The 21,891-nt window shown below is 45.1% G+C and overlaps 1 protein-coding gene across 2 annotated transcripts; it reads right to left on the reverse strand.

Moving 5' to 3' along the window:
• Window positions 1-53: 53 nt before the first annotated feature.
• Window positions 54-21,872, reverse strand: LOC119703194 (minichromosome maintenance complex component 3 associated protein). 2 transcript variants are annotated; one of them, XM_038142654.1, is made up of 28 exons: window positions 20,861-21,872; window positions 20,552-20,775; window positions 19,833-19,911; window positions 18,435-18,582; window positions 17,227-17,423; window positions 16,117-16,256; window positions 15,528-15,725; window positions 15,044-15,312; window positions 14,710-14,872; window positions 13,994-14,154; window positions 13,339-13,583; window positions 12,427-12,617; window positions 11,673-11,773; window positions 10,731-10,862; window positions 9,993-10,106; window positions 9,692-9,844; window positions 9,077-9,274; window positions 8,691-8,759; window positions 7,832-7,966; window positions 7,275-7,428; window positions 5,830-6,088; window positions 5,408-5,505; window positions 4,265-4,655; window positions 3,889-4,146; window positions 3,274-3,403; window positions 2,405-2,599; window positions 1,642-1,792; window positions 54-1,530 (listed from the first exon to the last, which is right to left on the reverse strand). In XM_038142654.1, exons 1-28 carry the CDS (start codon window positions 21,699-21,701, stop codon window positions 1,372-1,374), a joined length of 5,553 nt encoding a protein of 1,850 aa, XP_037998582.1. In that variant the 5' UTR covers window positions 21,702-21,872; the 3' UTR covers window positions 54-1,371. The 2 variants fall into 2 exon arrangements, with proteins under 2 accessions (XP_037998582.1, XP_037998583.1); XM_038142655.1 differs by lacking the exon at window positions 8,691-8,759.
• Between the last annotated feature and the right edge of the window lie 19 nt (window positions 21,873-21,891).

Raw genomic sequence — 21,891 nt, forward strand, 5'->3', positions numbered from 1 at the left:
GACGGCAGCCACCCTTCCCCCTCGAGAGCATGAGCTTTTACAGAGGAATGAGGCCATCTTTCAAGCCACTGAAAATTTTATTAGGTACAAAACACAATTTACAGCAAATAGCACATCCAAAGCTCTGTTGGGTGTTGACAGCTGAATTTCACATAAACTGAGAACATCAAAAGCAGGGCACAGGCTTCCCTTCACATGGAACAACAAAACTAAGCCCAACAAAAGCATATGGAGCAGGAATAGCCTTAAAGCATACCCTTTCCAATTTATATTTATTTCAATATAGCATTAAGCTACTATTGCTATTTTGGGTTTAAGAGAAATACTACAAATGAAATGCTATTTTAAAAAAACTGTAAAATTACTTTTTTGGAAGGCAGCTGACAGTTTCAGACCACTGAGGATTTCAACTTGGGTTGGGCAAGGCAAGATAATCAGTTTAGCACAGTAACTTATATTCAACCTGGCAGAAGGCTCTGTTTGAGAAAAACTGGCTGATTTGGTAAGAAAAAGATGAACTGTATAAGAGTAGTGCAGACATGAAGTACATCTTCAAATTATTTACTGGGAATTAAACCAAAACCAAGGGCCTTCAACTTCCAAAGGTTTTTTAAATCCTGGACAATGCAGGCTATTTGCTCTTCCAAAAAAAAAAAAAAAAAAAAAAAAGAGGAAAATTGTTTCTTCATAGCTGTTTACTGAAGACTGAAGGAAGCATCCTGTTTTCCAGCACGACATGGAATCTGTGGAATAAGCACCTCAGCTATTTTTAATGCTGAAAGCATTTAATGAAATACAACTTGGGCCCAGAAGAACAAAAATCTTTCTGGATTTGTACTGAGCAACAGGAAGTACATAAAGTACTTTTACAAGTGCTGCTCCAACTTGAGAATGACCGTTTTAACATTCCTGGAAACAGAACAGGAATTTCAAACCACAGTGCTGCTGCAAGCCAGCTCCTGCATGAAGGAAGCACAGACTGACATAACATTTCAGGGACTGTGGCTATGGACAGCAATTGCTCCAATGTTCCCAGGGGGCCGTGCTACCCTACAGCTGAACCTGATGAACCTGATTTACCCACAACAAGAGCTGGGAGAAAGAAAAACCACGACTGTCATTTAAGGCCTACTAAGAAAAAGCATTTGACTCGTCTCTGTGCCTGTGGAGCAGAAAAGGAGAGAGTCCCAGACCATCCGTGACACGCTCGCCCTGTGCCCCGCAGCCATGTGAGAAGGGCCCAGGCCCCATGGCTGTTCCATGTTCTCATCCCAGGAGAACACCTGCTTGTTCTGGAACATGCCCAGGAGTGCATCTGTTCAATCACCTGGACCTGGACTTCTTTCCTGAGTCTCCATGTCTCAGCTTGGCTCAAATGTCCACCATGTCCACCAGAGCAGAGAGGTGGAGCTCAGAGGCAGCCTCAGCCTCCTTGGTGGCTCTGAGGAGCTGCTGCAGGTGTTTGAGTCTGTCCGACAGCGCAGAGCTTTGCTCGAGCTTTGCAAACTTTTGTCCCTCCTGACTTCCAGCCTGGGCAGAAGGAAATGAGATGAGACTGAGACTTTCTCCCAAGGTAATTCCCACTACAGGTTTTGCAGCTACAGCACTCCTTTAGTTTAGCTCAGAACTGCCTCCTCTTACCTCTTGAGCAGGTGACATGGGATTCTTCACCAAGGGGCAGCTGGCAGCTGGGGTGGAGAGCAAAGACTGAGGGAGGTAGAGAGGAAGACCCAGGAGATCCCCAAGGGGCTCCATATCCTCAGCCAGATATTGGTGCAGCTGCTCTTCAAACCTGGATGGGAAGGGTAAGAGCATCAGTCAGATGGCAGCTTGGCTTTGTCCCTGTAACCAGTGCGTTACACTAAGAGGTTTTTTTTTTAATTCAGAAGTATCTGATCTCCACAGCCATATTCAAAACAGTCTGATGTGCCCCACTGCAGCTATCAAAATCCATCACAGAGGACGGTGGTACAGAGAGGAACCACACAGACTGAAGAGGCTCAACTTACAGGAAAGCAGAAGAGACAAAAACCTCTTGGACCAACCTCAAAAGCTTTAGTTCTTCATCTTTGTGATCTGCATTGCTATGAACTGATATCCCAGAGAGGACTTTATAGACATTTGTGACATTGGGGACACCTAGACCACTGTACACACTGTACTGCTTCAGTTCTGGTGGTGTGACTGACCACAGAGCTTCCAACCATTCCTGAGAACTCCAAGAATTTCTACTATCCTGGACTGTTCCCCTGTTGCAAAAAGGAAATAGTAGGGAACTGCCCTGATGTGCTTTATGGAATCGGATGGAACTCAAGACAGTCAACTTCCTATTCCATACAAGTTACAAATTGTTTACGACCCTGGGCTAAAGCTGCAAGGATAAGATGCTGCTCTGGGAACTTACCTCTTGTTTTCTATTTTTTCCAGTTGCAACTGTGCCAACAGACGCTCCTGGGCCAAGGATGTCTCTCTGAATTCATCTGTGCTTGGAATGCTCACTTCCTGACCTGGCAGCGTGCTCATGCCAGAGCCATACTGACCTGGCACCATGGAGATACTGTAGGGTTTCTTAGAAGACTTGGGAGATTTTATCTTTGATCTGAAGAGGGGAGTTTAAAAACAATAAACAAAACCACAGGAATTGGTATTGAGCGTGTTGTGTTGAGTGTATCAACAATTGAATGTGTTGATTTTTCCCTCTTAGCTTGAAGCTTGGAAATAGCAGGGAGTGGGAAGTGATCATTTTGATAAATAATGCCCTTGTGCCAGGATCCAACACAGCACCACCTGTGCAGGGGATTAGAAAGGAACTAATCTGACAGGAGCATAGGATTCACCCCAAACATCACCCACTACACAGCAGAGCTGCAGCTAAGCTGCCAAGAGGAAAGAGAGTGGCTTCCATCTGAACATGGCTAGGGAAGTGAGCTAGACTTGACACCTCAAACACTTTAATGCCACACAGCTCTAAGGCATCCTTCCACCTCAACCTATCATTTTCTCAGACTCACACTGTATTCCTGCCATGCTTTGCACAACTCCAAAGCCTCAGCAGCAGGGTTCTTTTTTTTTTTTTTGGCAGAAGTTAATTTCTACACTTTCAGCACTCCCCAAGCAATCAGTTTCTCTGAGAACTGAGTAATTCTGTACAAATAAAATCTACTTCCTATTCTGTCTGAGCACAGCCTTGTACAAAATTTTAGGGAGATGTACACAAGCATATTCTGGGAGGATGCCAAATGCTACTTTTCAGCACCATGCAGGCGACCTCACCTCTCGTGGCCTTGCCGGATCTCCTCTTGTGTCCGCAGCCTGGCTTGATCCCAGGAGAAAGGCACAGTGTAGTTCTTTAAATGCTCCTTGAAGAAGTACACACGAATCTGACCATCTTTGCTTACAGCTTCTGTGAATAAATCCAAACCCAATGTTTATCCTTTGCACAGGTTTTCTCCTTCAGAAGAAAAGCTCATTATTAAAAAGGCAATTTGGGGCAAGAGCAATTGTTCACTTTCAAATAGATTTCAAACAGAGTCTGGCACAAGCTTCATTAATCATCAGAAGTAATAATTAACTGTGGCAGCCTGCCCTCCCTGCTGACACAACTTCTGAAGGGGAACTCTTGGCCTTTGCTTGATTCAAACCCTCTCCCATTGGGAGGGCAGGGCTGAAAGTCTCTAACCAGAGCCACATTTGTAGTCACAGGATCAAGTCAAGCCATAACCAATATTAAATACATGCTCCAAAGGGAAGACACATGCAGAACACAGCAGAACCACAGCTACCTCCCTGCTACACATCACTTGCTGCCATATGGAAAGGCACCACTGGCAAATGTATTAACTACCATCACAAAAGAAGCATCATCCATCCTGCAGCAGGATACAATACCTGGAGCAACAGGAAGTTTGGGTGGCTTCCAGTCTCTCAGTTTATGATCAATACAGACTGCCAAGATACAATCCCAAGGGATCTCATCAACAGAAGGTCCATCTTCATCAGAATTCCCAGATGTTCTGGTTTTCCAGTTTTGGTAAGTTTTGCTCAGCAGATTCTCCACCTGAGACTGGATCAGTGGTTGAGTGTGGGAAGAACTTGCAATCTGAGAGACATACTGAAAAATCATGTGGCAAACAGGATGCCAAGGAGCTGTGGAACAAAAAAAAATAAAGTAAATTTCAAGAATTTGTGACAGAACCAACACTGCACAGGCACATCTTGGAGAAAAACATGCTGCCAAGAAGATATTGGAGTGTGAAGCACCTACCGCCTAAAGGAGGCAGATCTAAGTATGGGATCTGGAAGGACAGCACAGCCTTCTTCAGCCAAGCCAGGTGATCTGGCATGTTCCACTGCAGGTGGGGCAACACCTTGTTACCCCCTGCTTCTGAAAACTCTGTGACAGGCCAAGACAAGTCACAAAAGTGCTCTGAGGATGCCACATCTGACAGGAACTGCAGCACACTGTTGTAGAGCTCTATGATGACCCCAGGCTCCTGGGATGGCAGCCCAGCTAAACGCCTTTCCTTCCAGTCGTGGTAGAAACGCTTGCCAAATTCTCTATCAATCCCATCCTCAATGTACTCCTGAAGGGTCTGGCTGCAGAGCTCAAGGGAGGCAGGACACTGGGACACCAGCCAGCCCACAGCTGCAGAGACCTACGACATACAAAAGAGGGAGGGTTGGAAACTGCTCTGCAGTGGTTCGGACACAAAGGACTCAAACCTTAGTTTGAACAACATTCTCCAAGAGAATATGCAGAAAAAGGCAAATAAATCAGGTATCATCAGACTTGTATTTACAACAATAATTCCCCAGCTAGGTGGCCACAAACTGAATTTCCACACAGCAAGCTCAGGAACAAAGAAGGGGCTGTTCACATGAGGTACAGGTATGCAGTGGAATTCCCTGCTGCAGGATGCTGGGGTTGTTGAACATTTATCCAGGAAAAATTGGACAGATTCACAGAAATTAGCCCAGGGTGACTATATCATGTCAGATCATGGCAGTCCTTGAAGTACAGACCTAAGTTATGAGGGTTTGTGGGGGAGCATCACTCCAGGCTTATCAGGCAGAGATCTATATGATCGTATTCCTGTACAGAACATGAGAGGTAGAGGCATCTGAGTCCCATCCATCAAGATGGGATAACTCTGGATGATCTCACAGCAGCCAGAACAGCTGGACTAAGAGCTTAAGGATAAAATGGTTTACCCACTATCAGCACTGCTCTGTTGGGCAGCAACACAGGCAAGGCAAACAAGAGTGGGTTTAGGTAATCCATGAATTTTGGTCTTAGTACAGTTTTCAGTATTTTTTTTCCTTGTAGGGAATGCCACTGATCTCTGGTCAGTGAAAATAGAACAGTCACACATAAGGGAAAATAATTCCTGCGTCTTGCTGTCCTTACCCTTCTGGTGCCTTCTAAGTCATTGACAGAACCTGGGAGCTCTACAACAGTGTAGTCTGAAATAAGATGGGCTGAAATCAAGTCCTGGAGCATCAAACCTTAAAAAATAAGAAAACTCATCATGTACACAGAGTAAGAACACATGTCCTTGGGCCACATGCTCTGCATTACATTCAGTGCATTGCCGCTCTCCTCCATCTCTGCCCACAGACTGTCACGATCAAATACTGTGTGTGAAAGAAAACTGGAAGCCAAAAGTGGTGAGCTCTTAAGGCCTCAAGATTTTTAGAAAAGCTCTGGGATGTGCCATACTTTACAGCCTCTTGCTTTAACTGTAACTAAGAGGCTGCACTAGTCACAACACTTCTACTTCAGGCAGCCCTAAACATTCATTGTTTCAAGACACAAAAACAATTACATACCATCTTCTACTTCTTTCTCCACAGCTTCCTCTTTCTGACTGGGGACTAGAACCACCAAGGGAACTATGGGGTGGAAAGGTTTTGCCTGAAGCAGCTGTTTCAGCTGCAGCAAAGCTGAAAGCCAGTAAACATCATCTTCAGCAACATCTTCACTGCTAACTCGGGGGGGCAGGAGAAGAACGAGGCCACTGGTCCCAAGCAAGTCCTTTTGTGTCTCAGCCAAATCAAGCTCTGAGTCAGAGAGCGCACCATGTGCCACCTAGATAGGCAACAAAGACAACAACAGTAATGTAGCTAAACAAAGCTATTTCCTCAGCAAAATCTGCAGTTTATTGTCACTGTTATTCAGCTTTGACATCCTTTTCCAGGAGCTCTACACAACGTAAGACAACAAGCTGTTGTCAGGCCAAAACAGATGCGTCTGATAGGTGAGCTGAGCACAGAAGTGCCCTTCAGCACCTGCTTTGGGACCAGGAATTCATGATTCAGGTTCTACTCCTACAGGTATTTCTCAGCTGATTGAAAAGAAAGAAAAAAACTCCATCTTTTTTAGACCTTTTCAATAATCCTATCCTTCTGTCATAGGTTGGAAATGCAAGATGTGGCTGGGGGTATTTATTCTAGTGCCATATCTAAGACATGGGGTGTTATTTTCTGCTAATTGGGCTACCTGTTAAAACCAGGCAGGGCAGTTTTCTTTATCTCTTCCACAAACCAATCCTCCCTCTGGGAAATATCTTCTGTTAATGGGCCAGTGAGTGTCACTGCATGGCTGATAAAATTACATCATCCCCTTGTGAGAGGCTCTGCTCAGGGGGAGGAGCCAAACATTCCTTCCTGGATATAATCTGAGGTTTGAAACACAACAGTCAGGCTTTTCCCACTGGACTCCCAGAGAAGCAGCCTTCTTCTCTACTGGATTCCCAGAGGAAGACCAGACCCATCTACACCACCACTGGATCTTCAGCGGAAAACTCCACCCTTCTTACAGGATCACTGCTTCAACAGAACCACATCCGTCACTGCAGGAGGACTGCAGCCACCATCTAATGGGACTGCTACCAACACCCTGACCAACAGAGTGACCAACAGGGTGTCAGGTCATATTCTGACTCTGTCAGTGTTGTTTTGTATTACTGCATCTTTATTTTTATATTTTCTTTTATTTTCTTTTAATTTTTTTCCTAATAAAGAACTGCTATTCCTACTCCCATATCTTTGCCTGAGAGCCCCTTAATTCCAAAATTACATTAATTTGGAGAGAGGGGGTTTGTATTTTCTGTTTCAAGGAAGGCTCCTGCCTTCCTTAACAGACACTTGCCTTTTCAAACCAAGACACCCTCCCAGTATCATCTCCCTACCTCTGACAGGACACAATATCCACTGGAAAAGAGCCCACCCTGCTTTTATGGCCTCTTAGACATCATGAAATTGTTCTCACCTACCTTTATACACACACTGACTTTAATGCTTCTGGTCCCCTGCATGCCAGGAGAACTAAATAACGTCAGCGTTTGAATTTTGCCTTCTGTATGTGAAGCATTTTTCTCACAGTCTCTGCATCCCATAAACTTGGCTTTTAGCCAATCCATCAGTATCCTAGCAAATAAAAAATAGGGCTTTGGGGGGTTTTGTTGCTGAAACTGGCATTTTAGGGTTTTAGTATCAGCACCTCTAAGATACCACAATCTAACATAATCCTATAAATTTAGGTTATGATAAACAGACCTAATAAATAGCTATAAATTTTAATGAAATTATCTATCACGGTTTTGTTTTCAGTATGAGTAAAAGGAATTAAACAATGTTAAAAATTCAGATAATAGTAATAAATTACAGCTATATTGTTTAGAGTACTCTGGAGGGAAAAAAAAAGCTGGAAATCTGACACGGTATAGGCAAAATTACATCAAGGACTGTGTACTAGTAATCTTCTTCTATCTGAATAAAAGAAGTCTGCCCTGTTTGAGAAAGGGACCCAGCAACCAACTCTTCAACATACCTATTGGGATCATTCTTGGAATATTCATCATCACTGGGCAAAACCAAGAGCACCTTCCAAAAAACCTGTTCTTGTTGAACTGGAATATGTTCCGTGATTAATGAGACAAGATCCAGGGGAGTCCAAGCTAAATCACTTAAAGAGAGACAAAAGAACTGGTGAAAAGAACCACCCCAGGGCTCTTTCCCAGCAGAGGAATGTCTGTCTTGCACTGAACAAGTTACAATACTGTGGTGTATTGACCAGTTAATTCTTTGGATCTGTTCCTCATCCTTCAAGAACTGCAGCTGCTAAACCTGATATATGAGCCTTACTCTGGGGATTTCAGGAGCACATGTGTACTGCTTCACTTCCACACTGATCCAACACACACCCAGGCCACTGGAGAGCATGAGGAGCTATGGGAAGCCAGACCTTCTGTGGCAGATCAAATATCTCAATCAATATTTTCCGACCACAATCCAGGTCACTGATAGCTCATTTACTCCTCTACCCCCCTAGCCCATCCCAGGCACCATCCCATCCAGGTACAAAGTCACACCCCATAATACCCATCATATCCTTAAAATTACACCCAGGAGGATCATCTGACCCAACACCTTCCTTAATTTAGAGGAAGGTGTCCCTGCCCATGGCAGGGGGATGGAATGGACAAAATGATCTTTAAGGTGCTTTCCAACCCAAACCATCCTAAGATTCTATGACCTTCCTGTTCTCCTTATTCCAAAATACCCCCAGAAGCAAGGTTGCAAGCAGATATTCGGGCATGGTTAGCCATACCTTCTGGCCACTTCTGGTATCTCTGGCACATCTGCTGCAGCTTGATTCTAAAGAACACAAGAACCAAACCCCAGCCTACCTTACCAACTGCTGGTAGAAGTGCTGAACTTTGATTTCATGCACTGTCTTATTTCTCAGCAAGTTCAATCTGGAAATGAAATATTCTTGCTGTATATTTTATGTGTGTGTATATAAGTATGTGTATAAACATGTACTTTAAACAAATCTAAGAACACTGAGGCCTGGGAAATATTACAGAGGCCTCAAAATGTTGCTGTTAACAGAAGAATTTATATGGATTTTCAGTCTTGGTGATGATATTTATGGAGAAAGTATTTTGGAAGCTATTTAGGAATAAACAGTTCTGCAAACCCACTATAACATTCACAATGAAAGAATTTTTGGTAACTTATCTTCCAAAAATCAACCAGATTTCCTACTGATGCCACTGAAAGTATCCCTTACCTTGTGCAAGAGATTCCTAGCTTTCCTCCATTCCCCAGGTTTACAAATCTCTTGCACAAGTTCTCCATGGCTATAGGCCACTCTGCACTGGGGGACAGTGCTTTCAGTTGATGTTTGGAATCCAAGCCACAGGGAGCAGCTGGAAATGCCCTCATCTGACGTTTCAACTTTGTCCGAGCAACCACTGCTTCCCTCCACCTTTGGAAAAGAACAGATAAATAGGTCACATTCATGAACTCTTCTGCAGACCTCTGTCACCAGATATTTGTAAAATGAACCTCACAACAACCACAACACACTGAGTATATGGGCAGGAGAACCAGTGATCAGCAGAAATAATACAAGGATAAACTACTACAAGTGTCTAGACAGAAAGAAGGAATGGAATCTCCTACCAAGCTCATTAGCTGACTACAAGATGTGATTCCCCTCCCCACGTACAGTAATTTAGCAGAGGCTGTTACTAAGACTGTAAGGTCTACCCTTATCAAGGAGATGAGACAGAAAAAACTGTCTCAGAAAGAACACAATCAGACAGTGATAGTTCCATCTCTGTTACCTGTTCCATGCCAATGCTCCCAAGTGAAGCAGCTGTGTCCCAGGGTGGTAACTCACCGTTGTAAGTATTTGCAGAAACACTGGAGCTCCTGAAGAGTTTCCTTGGCAATCTGGAAAATCTCATCCTCCAGAAAGAGCTCCATGAAGTGGCCACACACTTCTTCTGAACACCGGGCAATTCGGGCTTGCCGGTCTCTTTCTAAGGCGCATCTGGTTCCAAATAAAACAAACCAAGACTGCTAAGGTGAAGACCTCCAGTAAATGCCAATTCAGCGGGCTGAGATGCAAACAGGGAAGTCCATGACATTTAGGAAACCCTTGGGAAAGCAAACTACAGCATGCAGCACATTGTACATACCTCAACTCATTGACTGAAGCTTCTTTAACACTCTCCTTTATTACTTCTTCCATTAATTCCATACCCAGCAACTGGCTCAACTTGTTTATTAACTCTTCTCTTTCCTGCTTTTGCCTGGAAGGACAAAGAAAAAATTTACATTGGCAAACCTGCTGCTTAGTTACACAAGCACTACATGCAGAGTCAAACAGCTAATTTGTCTAGAATTATTTCCCACTATCTGGTTTCTAAATAAACAGCTTTGCATGAAGCCAGGTTTCTCTTAGAAACACCGTAAGCAACCTGATCTAGTGAGTGTCATCCCTGCCCATGGCTGGGGCTTGGAACTAGATGATCTTTACGGTCCTTTCCAAACCAAACTATTCTAGGATTCTATTTATTCTTACCCCAATAAGCTACAAACAAGTAGCTCGCTCAGAAGGAAAAGTTCCTGCATACAGCAGATGCATGTCCCTCTCTGGAAGCCCTGGATAAATAAAAGTTCCTAAATTTCCCACCCACCATTTCCACCATGGCTCTGAGGCAACCAAAATGCTAACCAGCAGATCACCCAAGAAAGCAGAGGGGAGCCCTGCCTGTACAATCCTAGGGAAGTTCAAGGTGAGACTGTTGTGCTATCATGGCAGAAAGACACGGGCCTTGAGCAGAGGCACAAGGACTCAGGCTGGCACCAGCTGTCCTTACATTGTCTGGGGTCTACCCAGCCCACTGTGCCCCACAACCAAAGCAGTGCCTCACCTCTCCTCCTCCACTCTGCGCCGTTCCTCCTGAACACGCTGCCTTTCCACACTGAGCATGTTTCCAGCCACTTCTCTGAGGATCTCTCCCATCACCTCAGTCACAAGTTCCTCAACGGTGGTCTCTGAGGCACTGTGCAGAAACAGCAAATCTCTTCTCAAAGCCAGAATTTTTTCTTTCTAAGCCCCAGGTCTATACTTTTCTCAGCCACACCTTGCTCTCTGTGGTGGGCTGACTCCAACCATTAGCAAAGCACACACACACTGACACTGGCTCACTCCCCTCCCCACAGTGGGACAGGGAAGAAAGTAGAAAGAAAAAAGGAAAACTCGTGGATGGAAATAAATACACACCGTAATACAGAAAGGAAAAACCCCCATTCCTCCATCAAGCAAAGTAAATGCAGCCAGTCATCATTTCCCATGGGAAGAGCAGTACCCAATCAATGTCCACCTTGAAAGCCACAAATCTCCAACTTCTTCCTCCAACCCAGTTTTACTGCTGACCATGACATCACAGGGAATGGACTTTAGTCAGCCTGGGTCAGCTATCCCCATTCAAACAGCATTGGAACAACAGTTTGGGTCACATCCCACATCTATGACTCTACCAACTGCCCTGGAAAGGAAATTTATCAGAAGCAGAGAAGCAGCCAGATCTGGACTTTCTCCTCTTGCCCCCCTTTGGGCACCTTCACTTCCATGACAGAGGTTTCTAACCAGGCAAAGCTTCCAGAGGTTTGGGTCAGCCTTCCCTTACGGCTAGAGCTGGGATGTGACAGACATCTGAAGAAAAGTCTGCTTTCCCTTCCACTGCATCAATAACAGTCTCCATCACAGACCTGGCAGTGCTTATTTTTACCATCTTCACACATGGTGCTGCTATGGCAAGGGGCAACTGTGGTGACAGACTCCAGGAGAACCTGCAAGAAATGCTCTTTACCAGATAGCAGCAGCCACGTAAGCTGCTCCCGCTCTGCCCACTTCTCTGCACTCTCTTTTGAGGACATCATGCACAAGCCCATCCACCACTTCGGCAATGTCCTGCAACACAGCAGAAGAAGCAGCTGAAACAAGGTGCAATCCTTCTCAGGAGTAAACTGGGAGTAAGGTTCTCCAGCCTTCCTTAACTGACTGTAATTCACAGCAGCATGTGTATTTCTGCTTACAAACTGAGCCAACTTAACCCAACACAACAGCCTGCAAACTTCAGACTATTAAGACTACCAAAAATTTTAGTCACAGCCCAGAAACAAAAGCAGATTTTTTGCACTAAATATGGGCAAATCGATTCAGGAAGCCATAACTGAGGAGAGACTCTTATTTTCTTACCTTAGACTTCCATTCTAGCTGATTTAATTCCAAATTATCAGGTCTACCCTTCACTGAAATTTGCCATTACCTAGGTAGAATATGACAACTGTACTGTACAAAGCAATGAGACACTCTGAGACTGGTTCAGCATCAGCATACAAAAACTTGTGTGGGAGGGAGGAAAACAGCACAGGTAGATGGGGTACACATTCAAGACCCAGCATTAATGGTCATGTACCCACAGCAAGAAACTTTTGTCATGTCTCATTTGACATACATGCATGCATGCATGTTCCAGAAAAATACCCTAAGAACTTAGTTACCTTTTGTTATATTTCACAGATCTTTCCCAAATATTTCCTGATGGGTTTAGATTTCCCTACCTCATCTGAGTAACCAGGCTGAGGCTTTGAAGGGGGAGGCTCAGGCTGTGCAGCAGGCTGGGAGATGGGCTGTGCAGAGGGCAAGACTGGCACCAGCTGACGAGGCAACAGAGAGGGCAGAAGATGAGATGGGGACTGGACTCTCACTGCTGTGGCCTCTAAATCCACACCTCTGCTTTCCACTCTTCCTTCTTGGGAGGGAAAAGGAGAAAAATTAAGGAAACCAAATCAGTCACAAACAGAAGCAAATTTTATCTTCAAAAAACTGGCTTGTCTGATAAAACTCAGCAGGTCATAAAATAAACCCATAAGAGCAGTTTGTTGCCTTAAAGTTATAAATATATCATAGAAATTAATTTACATTTATGAATATTTTATACAAAACATTTAAACATTTAATTGCACATTACCCTCATTACCAAGCACATCTATCTGTACTTCCAGCAAGGACAGAAAAGCACACATTCAGCTAACCTGAACACTGACATGTTTATACACACAGAGGCAACAAACACCTGTAAATAAAAACATGCAAATTGCAAAGGGAAGTTGGTTTTCTGAAGTAGTCAAACATTTGTTATTTCACTTATGTTGGCAAAATTTGGCTCAATAGAGAATTTTCTAAATTGGGAAATACATTTCATTAATCAGGTCGTTCTTGGCTTTTACAGATACATAAATACACCTCAGCAACCTGATCTAGTTGAAGGTGCCTCTGCCATGTCGGATGTTGGAACCTGATGAGCTTCAAGGTCCCTCCCAACTCAAACCATTCTGTAATTCTCTTGCAATTTAAATTCTAATCCTTTCATTACACCTAAACTGTCATGCGGTTTCAGTCTCTGAGCCACAAACAGCTTCTGCCTCAACAGTGTAATCTGAGCAGCACCTAAAATGCAGGTCTGCTCTCACCTGTTGCTTCCACACTAAGTTTTTGGCTACTGCCGGCCTGATCCACGGAGGTGCTTCCACCAATGTACTTGTTCTGCCCGTTGAAGCTGGACACAGGCACATGGTGGGGCACTGGGGGCAAGGGCCCCCCGTTCACAACCTCACCAACAGAGACAGTGAGCTTCCGGCTGACAAACAGGGATTTCCGTGGTTTGGGCAACCCGTCTGGCTCCAGGAAAGCCGAGCGATTCAGCTCCACGTAACCACTGCGGAAAAACAAAAGTAACAACCAGGCCAGAATGTTGACAGGAACAGATGACTAACTGGCATCCTTAAGGGTTTTTTTTCCCTTTCCCAGTCTCTCAAAATTCCAAGTTTGAATGAGCACGCCTTACAATGCATGGATTTTCATGGCAGACACTTATCTGGGAACTGCTGTCCTCCAACATCCTCTAACAGTTGGTTTGCACTGTTCAGCTTCATCCCACCCTACAGGCATCACTATAATGCCAGTCCCCATGAAGCAGAACTGTGTCCTTATCTCCTACAGAGACCCATCCCCACATTCTTGGCCCATTCTTTCTCGGGTTCCAACCTTCAGGAGCAGCTCCCCCACATTACCCCCTTTGCTTGACATCAGGCTAACCCCCCCAGGCATCACTTTCCTCGCACTTACCCATCTGATACACTCAGGCCATAATAACTTATAAAATCAGTTGCCTCATCACAGTCTTTGAACAGCAGCATGTGGACGAGGTGGTCCAAGGGGAACGCTGTACTTCTCTGGGTGCTCACAGTGTAGGCAATATTGAGGGATTTGAGACCATCCTTACGAATCTGGGGGAAAAGAAAAAGCCACATAACTATGAGGAAAGAACCCAAAATAAACTATAAAGTGTACAATAAACGTGATAATCATGTTTAAATACACCAATACTTTGTCGTTAAGTATCCACACAAACAATTATTTAGAATTGCAACTTTCTTTTTAAATTCTACGCACTTGCTTTCTAGTTTCTGTTCCTCTTTCATGATACTTGTTTTGAGCATATCCCTTTGTGATTCTTCTGCAGAAAAAAACCTTGCAAGGTCTTCTGAAAGTGCAGACTCATATTTTTTGCAGGACTCTCAGGCCTGCTTCTCTGCTTCTCAATTGTGTTTCAGGGAAATATTTATTTGTACACAGTTACAAAGAAAAAGAGAGCATTTCAGTATTTGCCTTTCACATCACAGCAGAAAGGTCCCGATAAATTTTTAACACTTCTAAAGAAGCTGCAACAATATTATTTTTATGGTTCAATATCTACTAAATTTTCTGCTGATTTCCCCCCAAATCCCAGACTGTCTTACTCATTAAATAATTTTTAAAATATCCATCTGTTTTTTCCTCACCTGGCTGAAATAACAGTGTAAGAGGCAGGCATTCAGATAGGAAGCTGCTTGCACAAGCTTGAAAAACCTCACAAAATTGTTGCTGTTTAATGCAGCAAAAGCTTGAACTGCAAATCTAACTTCCGGTGAATTTCTAACCTCTGGATGAAATTGCTGAACTTCTCTGTGGAGACAAATGACAGGGACAAAACTTTTGCTTCAATACTAAACAATCAACAGCCACTTGTAACAGCACGGAATTAAAATCAAGAGCATTACAATTTGTCTGGATTTAGTTCTAAACTCAATTCTTCCCAGAGGTAAAGAGAAAAAACAAATGATGTCTTGTCCTCACCTGAGAATATCACCCTTGTTGAGATTCAGCAAGACATTATAACCTCGGAACTCTGCTTCACTCTTGCAGAAAATCCCCTTGTTAGCTAAGTCCTGATACATCTCCTTCAAGCTCTGCAGGCATTTAGTCATGTTCTCATTGTTAATTTTAGCATCAAAGGAGGACATAGGCTCTTCACACAAGTGGTGAGCACAGTGGATGTGAAAGCGAGTGCACTTCTCAATCAGAGACACCATCAGCGGGTTGCAGAGGTGTTGCTGGGTTATATCCTAACCGAATGAAAAAGAATGCATTACATGTATTTTTAAACTAGTTGAAGAGCACAGTCACCTGGCACTACCTCTGGAAAACCCATTTCACTGTGCTTTGAGTCACTCTGCAATTCAAAACATTTCAACAACTATTGCTTTTTGCTTCCTTTTTTCTACAGCATGATGGGACCTTTCGCTTTTTATCACCAAACACCTCCATCCACAGTACTTACCTTTCTTATTCCACGAGTTCTGTTCCAGACAAAATCATACCATTCTCGGTAGTTTCCTTCTCCTTGATCCATAATATTTGTCACTAAATAGTCCATGGTCATGCTCAGTACCTCAGAGGGTCTCAGTTCATGGGGCAAAGGTTCCTCCTGATCTGCCGAAGACCTGCTATATTCCTTGATTGCTGCTGCATGATCCACCTGCAAGAGGTAAGGAAAAGAATAAAAACCTAAGTATATACAACTTCCCAGCAGTAAAGAGGATTTCATCCCACCCATGCCTTTAACTTCAGTAAGGAGTTGACCATTTAAGTGTTGACTTAGTCTCAAACTCATAATCTTTAAGGCAATATATAGCTATAGATAATTACATATAATATGTAATTACAGCTTTAGAACTATAGTTCTAAATAACTGAATAAAAGACATGACAGAGTGAAAAAGCATATCTTGTTTTTCAGAATTCAAAAGGAAATAATTAAACAGACTACAGAATTTTTGCACCAGAATTATCCCTGTAACAATTACCCCCTAAACAATACTGACAGCTCCAATGAGCATGAGACATACTGATATCCTGGGATTCTCATACCTTATCAGTGCCTAGAAGCAATTCAAAGATGCTGAGCTGGTTTCTTGTCTCCCTCATGTAACGCTCCTTTTCAGGACACATATCCGGGCAAGTGCCAACAACAGTTTTTGCTTTGCCAAGATCAGTCCTTTTTATTCGAGCTAAAAAAAACCCACAGAAGTAATTGAACAAACATTAAGCATCCCATGGGTTTGGGGTTTTTTTCTTCTCAATAAGCTATTACCCTGATGTGCCAAAACAGCCCTGAGCATGCAAGGCTGTACCCGAACTTTGGAATAGTCAGAAATGGACAAGATGGGGTTCTCCTCACTCTGAGGTCTGTCCAAGTATTGCACATATTGCGAGTTTTGCTGAAAAGACTGAAGCTTTTAAAAGACACCCAATGTTTTCCGTCCTAAGGAACAGCAATTTCAAAATTTTGCAAAGAGTGGACAAGAAGTCTGTCAATATTAAAAATAAGATCTTAAATTAGAAACAGGATCAGTTTTGAAACTGCAAGAACAGCATGGAAGGTGTTACAATCACCACTGTGAAACAAAAGGACATTTCTTGAAATAATTCTCAGCTGTGTAATAGTTTGAATTTGGAGAAATACTAGAGGCACTGGCACAGGTTGCTCAGAGAAGCTGTAGGAGCCCCACCCCTGGAAGTGTTCAAGACCAGACTGGATGGGGCTTGGAGCAACCTGGGATAGTGGAAGGTGTCCCTGGCTATGCCAAGGGGGTGAGACTGGATGAGCTTTACAGCCCCTCCCAACTCAAATAATTCTGTTATCTGTGGTTCTACAAATGCAGTTAAGGCTTGGGGTAACCACCTTTAAAGAATCTGTAGAGATGCAGATCTCTCTATGTGCCCTCCTTCACAGAAGATGGACATTCCACCCTTCCCTTTACACATGACATCGCATGTACAATAAGTAGAACAGATTTGTGTGTTTTACAAGGAAAAAAATACAGAAAATAATACTCTAGGATAGTATTTTATAGACTGTTCCAGATTAAACTCTCTTTTAAGCCATTTCCATAACATCACAACAGCTTTGCCACAAAACCCAAACACTTCTTTCCAGCAGAGAAGCAGATGACACACTCATTAACTTATATTAATTACCTTGTCGCATGATTTTGTCCCTCTGGTCCAAGAGCCTGTATCTCTCCTCAGATGTCTCAGCCACCAATCCCACCAGGTTACTGAGAGATGACAGCGAAGCTCCCAAGCCCTCTGAGGTCTGCCCTTCAGAACTGGAATCAAACAGCTCTGCTTCAAACTGCAGTACCTTTCGAAGGCCAGGCTTCTTTGCTGGAGAACTAAAGTAGGAGACTTTTTTATTAATAATAATATGTTAGCGCATGCCCTGGTCTTAATCAGTTCACTGTTCTTTGGGATGCCAGCATCCCTTTAGAAGAGTATCTTGTTCACAGGGAAACATGAACAATATATGAATGTGCTGTGCTAACACCAGCCCCGGGAGTTAATCTGGTTAAATCCTCAGCACTGCCCTGACAACGCTGCCAAGAGTTCTGGCATTGTGGAGAAAGTCTTAACAGAAAAGGACTTACTTAAAGTGTCACAGAGGAGACAGAAATGGATGGGTCCTGTAGCATTTTGCAACACTATGGCACAGCAGTTTGTATTTTAAGTTAGGAACTGGCTTGCTGGAGACAAGCCCAATGTGCTTTCTACAGCAACAGAGATTATTAAAAGATTTTACAGGGCCAAGTACAAACATGCTTTTTAAATCAAGGAATACTGATTCCCTTATAACATACTACTAATTTTATAGTTATATGATTACACATATCAAATTAGTTTTGTTAGACTAGACAAACCATTGAGGTGTGACAAAGATGACAATCTTGCCACTTCTGTGACTGCCATGAACCAGGAAGATTGCTCACTTGAAGTGAGACAATGATCCAAACTACTGCAAAAATGAGACCCTCATTCCACAGAGCTCTAATTGCCTTCAAAGGAAACTGCTTGCTTGAGAACCGCATTGAATCACGACCACAAACTGTGTCACTACTGCTCAGTCCTAGTCGGGCTCAGCACTGTTTGTGCACTTCCCTCATGCCTCATACTACAGGTGCTTTTATGAACAAAATATTTTACTTTCACCAATAAAAGACCCTAATAAGCCGTTCGGAATATCCTTGTGACGAAGTGTGATAGCTGAGTGCTTCTAATTCAGACAAATCAGAAAAGAAGGGAGGAAGCCTCCCTGAAGAGAACGTGACTATATTTGGCACACAGTGATCACCATTATTCTCCAAGCTCCCCATTTTCTGCCAGGTGGATTTCCAGAGGAGAGGACATACCTTCTCCCAGGCATGACACTGCTAGCAGAAGATCTTACTAAAGGCTTTCTAAGAGGGGAATGCTGATAGCTTTGCTCTTCACTGCTTTGCCTTCCTTCATCTTCACCAGCTTTCTTCTCCTTGGATGAAAATTCTCTTTTTGCTGGACCTGAAATGACACATAAATATGAAAGGTACCTGCCAAGTAGTTTAAGCAACAGCTCTTTCTTGACCCCATGGAGGTAGTGATGAAAACTAAGACTCCCAGTTTTGTACACGCATGCAAAACTTCCACAACAACTTGCACTAGGAGCTGTACCAAGTTTCCACCAATTGCTATCAAGGTCATTGTTCTATAAAGAATAAGTATTTTTCAAGACAATGTCACTTAGCAATAACTGCAATTAGCAGTAAATGAAGTCTAATCCTCAAATGAATCACAGTTCTCTCAGGTTTGCAATATAATTCACAAGTCATAACTCCCTATGGGATACAAAATCCATTTCACTTGCGTAAATCACAATTCCAAGTGCTCCTACTGAAAGTATTTATTTCACATATCCAAGCTTAGACGCAGGTTGGCATGAACAAACACTTGCAGGAAGGGAGAATTTCTTCTTCCAGAGACAATTTTTCCACCAGCTGGATTTCTTGAACCCTCCCAGAATAGTTATTTTGGAATGCTGCCACAGACATAACACCATGATAAAATTACACTGGCAAAGAGGCAGCCTTAGAGCTGCTGCTTCAAGATGTTAATTCTTGGGGAGACAACTCAGCAGCTATTTGTTTTCTGGAAGGCAAGGCTGTGGTTGGTCAAAGCTGAGGTGAACCATCCATGTGCTGGCAGCTGAAGCACATCCACAGGCTAGGATCTCACAGGCACACACACTGCACCCATGGAGCTAAAGAAAGGGAAGCACTTGACATTATAAGTATTCCCCTGGGGACTGAACAATCTCCTCTTGACCTAATGCCAAGCAGGGTATGGAATCCAAGTTTCCCACTTCTAAACTCTGTAGGTTGTTCTCTTTTTTTGGTTCAAATGGTATCTAACTATTGATACACAGAACAGCAACCTCAGCAGACACTGCAGAGATTCTCAGGACACTTTCCTTAGGTTGGTTCTCAGAACCTTTTCCTGAAAGCTGGAAGTTCACATCCCATTCCATGATCTGAGGCAGGCAGCAAGGCATTTCAGACTGGGTTTTCTTATACCCCCAAAGAACATCCTACTTCTGGACAGAAGCACAAAGATGAACATCACCATATTGCTATTGTATGACTGCATTAAGGATTCAACCATGATATCGCCTACTAAGAGATAATTTACGTATCATCCTCAGCACATCACGGAAAAAAAAGAGCAGCTGGCACGCTATTTATACATCATTCAGTAGTCTGGAAACACAAACTTACTTGTTTTCTTCTTTTGCCAAAATGTTACTATGTCTTTGTGCAACTCTTTCGCTTTTTTTCTGGCCAGAACTGCAGAGGCCTGAAAGGAAACAAAAGAAGAGCATAGAAACCTATTGGCATCACAACACCAAAACACACAGTGCAGTTTCTGCCAGAGAAACGTTTACCGATCCCCAAAAAATTCCGGTTGCTGTATTTTAACCTCACTTAAGACCTACATGCAATCAGCTGAATTGGTCTCCACAAAAAACTATTGCTTTTCTACAAACAAGAGTGTAGTTTTCACTAGTGCAGGACCCACCACAAGAACTCAGATTTAAGTCTTTCTTCATGGAATCAGAGACTGGTTTGGGTTGGAAGGCACCTGCAAGACCCTTCAGCTTCACATCCCTGCCTTGAGCAGAGACACCTTCCAGCAGACCAGGCTGCTCCAAGCCCCATCCAACCTGACATCAGACATTTCCAGGGATGGGGCAACCCCACCTTCTCTGAGAAACCCGTGCCAGGGCCTCATGACCTTCAAATAATTTCCTTCTAACATCTAACTCCTCTTTTAGTTTACACTGTTTCCCTTTGTCCTATTCCAGTCTGTCCCTGTAAAAAGTTGCTTTCCCACTTTATTGTAAGCCCCCTTTACACACTGGAAGGGGCTCTAAGGTATGCCTGGACACCTCTCTAGGCTGAAAACTTCCAAGAGTTATGCCATTTCTGATACTCACATGATCAAAAAAGTGGAGAACAGCCATTTTTTTATTGCGCCTGGTCATGATCCGGCGAACTTTTGCGAACTGGCCAAAGTGTTTTTCCAGCACAGTCCTGTCGTTGAGGTAGTCAGGGATGTTCTTGCACTGGACAGCCGTCAGCTCGGCGGCTGGCAGGCCCCCCAGCCCCTCCGTGCTTTCGCTGCCGCGGCTCCGGCGAGCAGGGGCGGTGGGGGCCGCATCTGTGACGAGAAAGAACACGACAGCAGTCAGCAAGCGGGGAGACACCCGGGCGGCAGGGCTGCCCCCCACCTGACTCCTGCCCACCTTCTCGGGCGGGCTCCCGGGCCTCGACCGGCGGCGGCTCCTCGGCGGGTCCCCGCTCGGCCTCGGGGCCGTCAGCACGCTCCCGCTGCTCGCGGGCCTGGCTGCGCAGCAGATCCTCCAGCGTGCGGCCGAACAGGATCCCGCCGCGGGGCCGGCTCAGCATCACCGCCCGCTTCTCCGGCGGCGCCGCCGCCCGCCCGCCCGCCGCCGCCCGCCGCGGCGAGCGCTCCCGCTCCTCCTTCCGCTTCAGCCCCTTGGACGGCGGCTCCCCCGGATCCTCCGGCAGCACCCTCAGACCTCTCTCTTCCGGCCGCCCCAAAGCGGCGGCGGGACGTGAGAACGAGAAAGCCTCCCGCGCCACCGCCGCCTCGGGGCCCGTCTCAGACGCGAAGGCGAAGGACGACGAGAAAGCAAAGGCGGCGGGGGCTGCCGGGCCCTTCTCCGCCTCGCCGCCTGACAGCGGCTTGAAGGCGGCGGCGCTCTCGGGCGTCTTGAAGCGGAACTCGGGAGCGGCGAATACACTGCCGCCACTACCCGACGCTTCGCTGGAGGTCGGGAAGCCTCCCAGGCTGGTGGGCGGCCTGAAGCTGAATCCCGCGTTCCCCGCCGAGGCCGGAGCCTGGCCCAGCGCGTAGGGCGGCGCGAAGGTGGCGGCGGGCGCAAAGGGGAGGCCGGCGGGGCTGCCGCCCTGGCCGAACACGGCGGGCTGCCCGAAGCGCAGCGGCGGCGGGAAGGAGGGCGGGCTGCGGAACGGGCCCCGCGCCGACATCGCTGCGGCGGCGGCCTCGGACCGCCGAACGAAGCGGGATGCGCATGCGCGGTGGGGAGAGGCCCCAACCATGGGGTGGAGGACGGAGAGCAGTGGAAAAGTGGGCGGGGCTACGGCGGCAGCAGCAGAACGGTACGGGCGGCCAGACGCGTGGGAGCAGCGTTGCGGCGCGGCTGTGGGCGTGGCCGAAGTGGGCGGGGATTCAGTTGGGCGGGCATAGTAACGGCTGCACAGAAGGGTGGGCGGTGTTCCTGTGCGGGGC

The sequence above is a fragment of the Motacilla alba genome, chromosome 7 (assembly GCF_015832195.1).
Source record: "Motacilla alba alba isolate MOTALB_02 chromosome 7, Motacilla_alba_V1.0_pri, whole genome shotgun sequence".
Classification (NCBI taxonomy): domain Eukaryota; kingdom Metazoa; phylum Chordata; class Aves; order Passeriformes; family Motacillidae; genus Motacilla; species Motacilla alba.

Bases quoted from the DNA above. Each gene is read 5' to 3' on its own strand.
- LOC119703194 (XM_038142654.1), bottom strand. From the start codon at position 21,701: ATGGTTGGGGCCTCTCCCCACCGCGCATGCGCATCCCGCTTCGTTCGG. The intron at 12,618-13,338 runs GTGAGAGCAGAC...TTCCCTCCCAAG, and splicing joins ACTTAGTGTGGAAGCAACAG to AAGGAAGAGTGGAAAGCAGA. The intron at 5,506-5,829 runs GTATGTAATTGT...TTATTTTTTAAG, and splicing joins GGAGAAAGAAGTAGAAGATG to GTTTGATGCTCCAGGACTTG.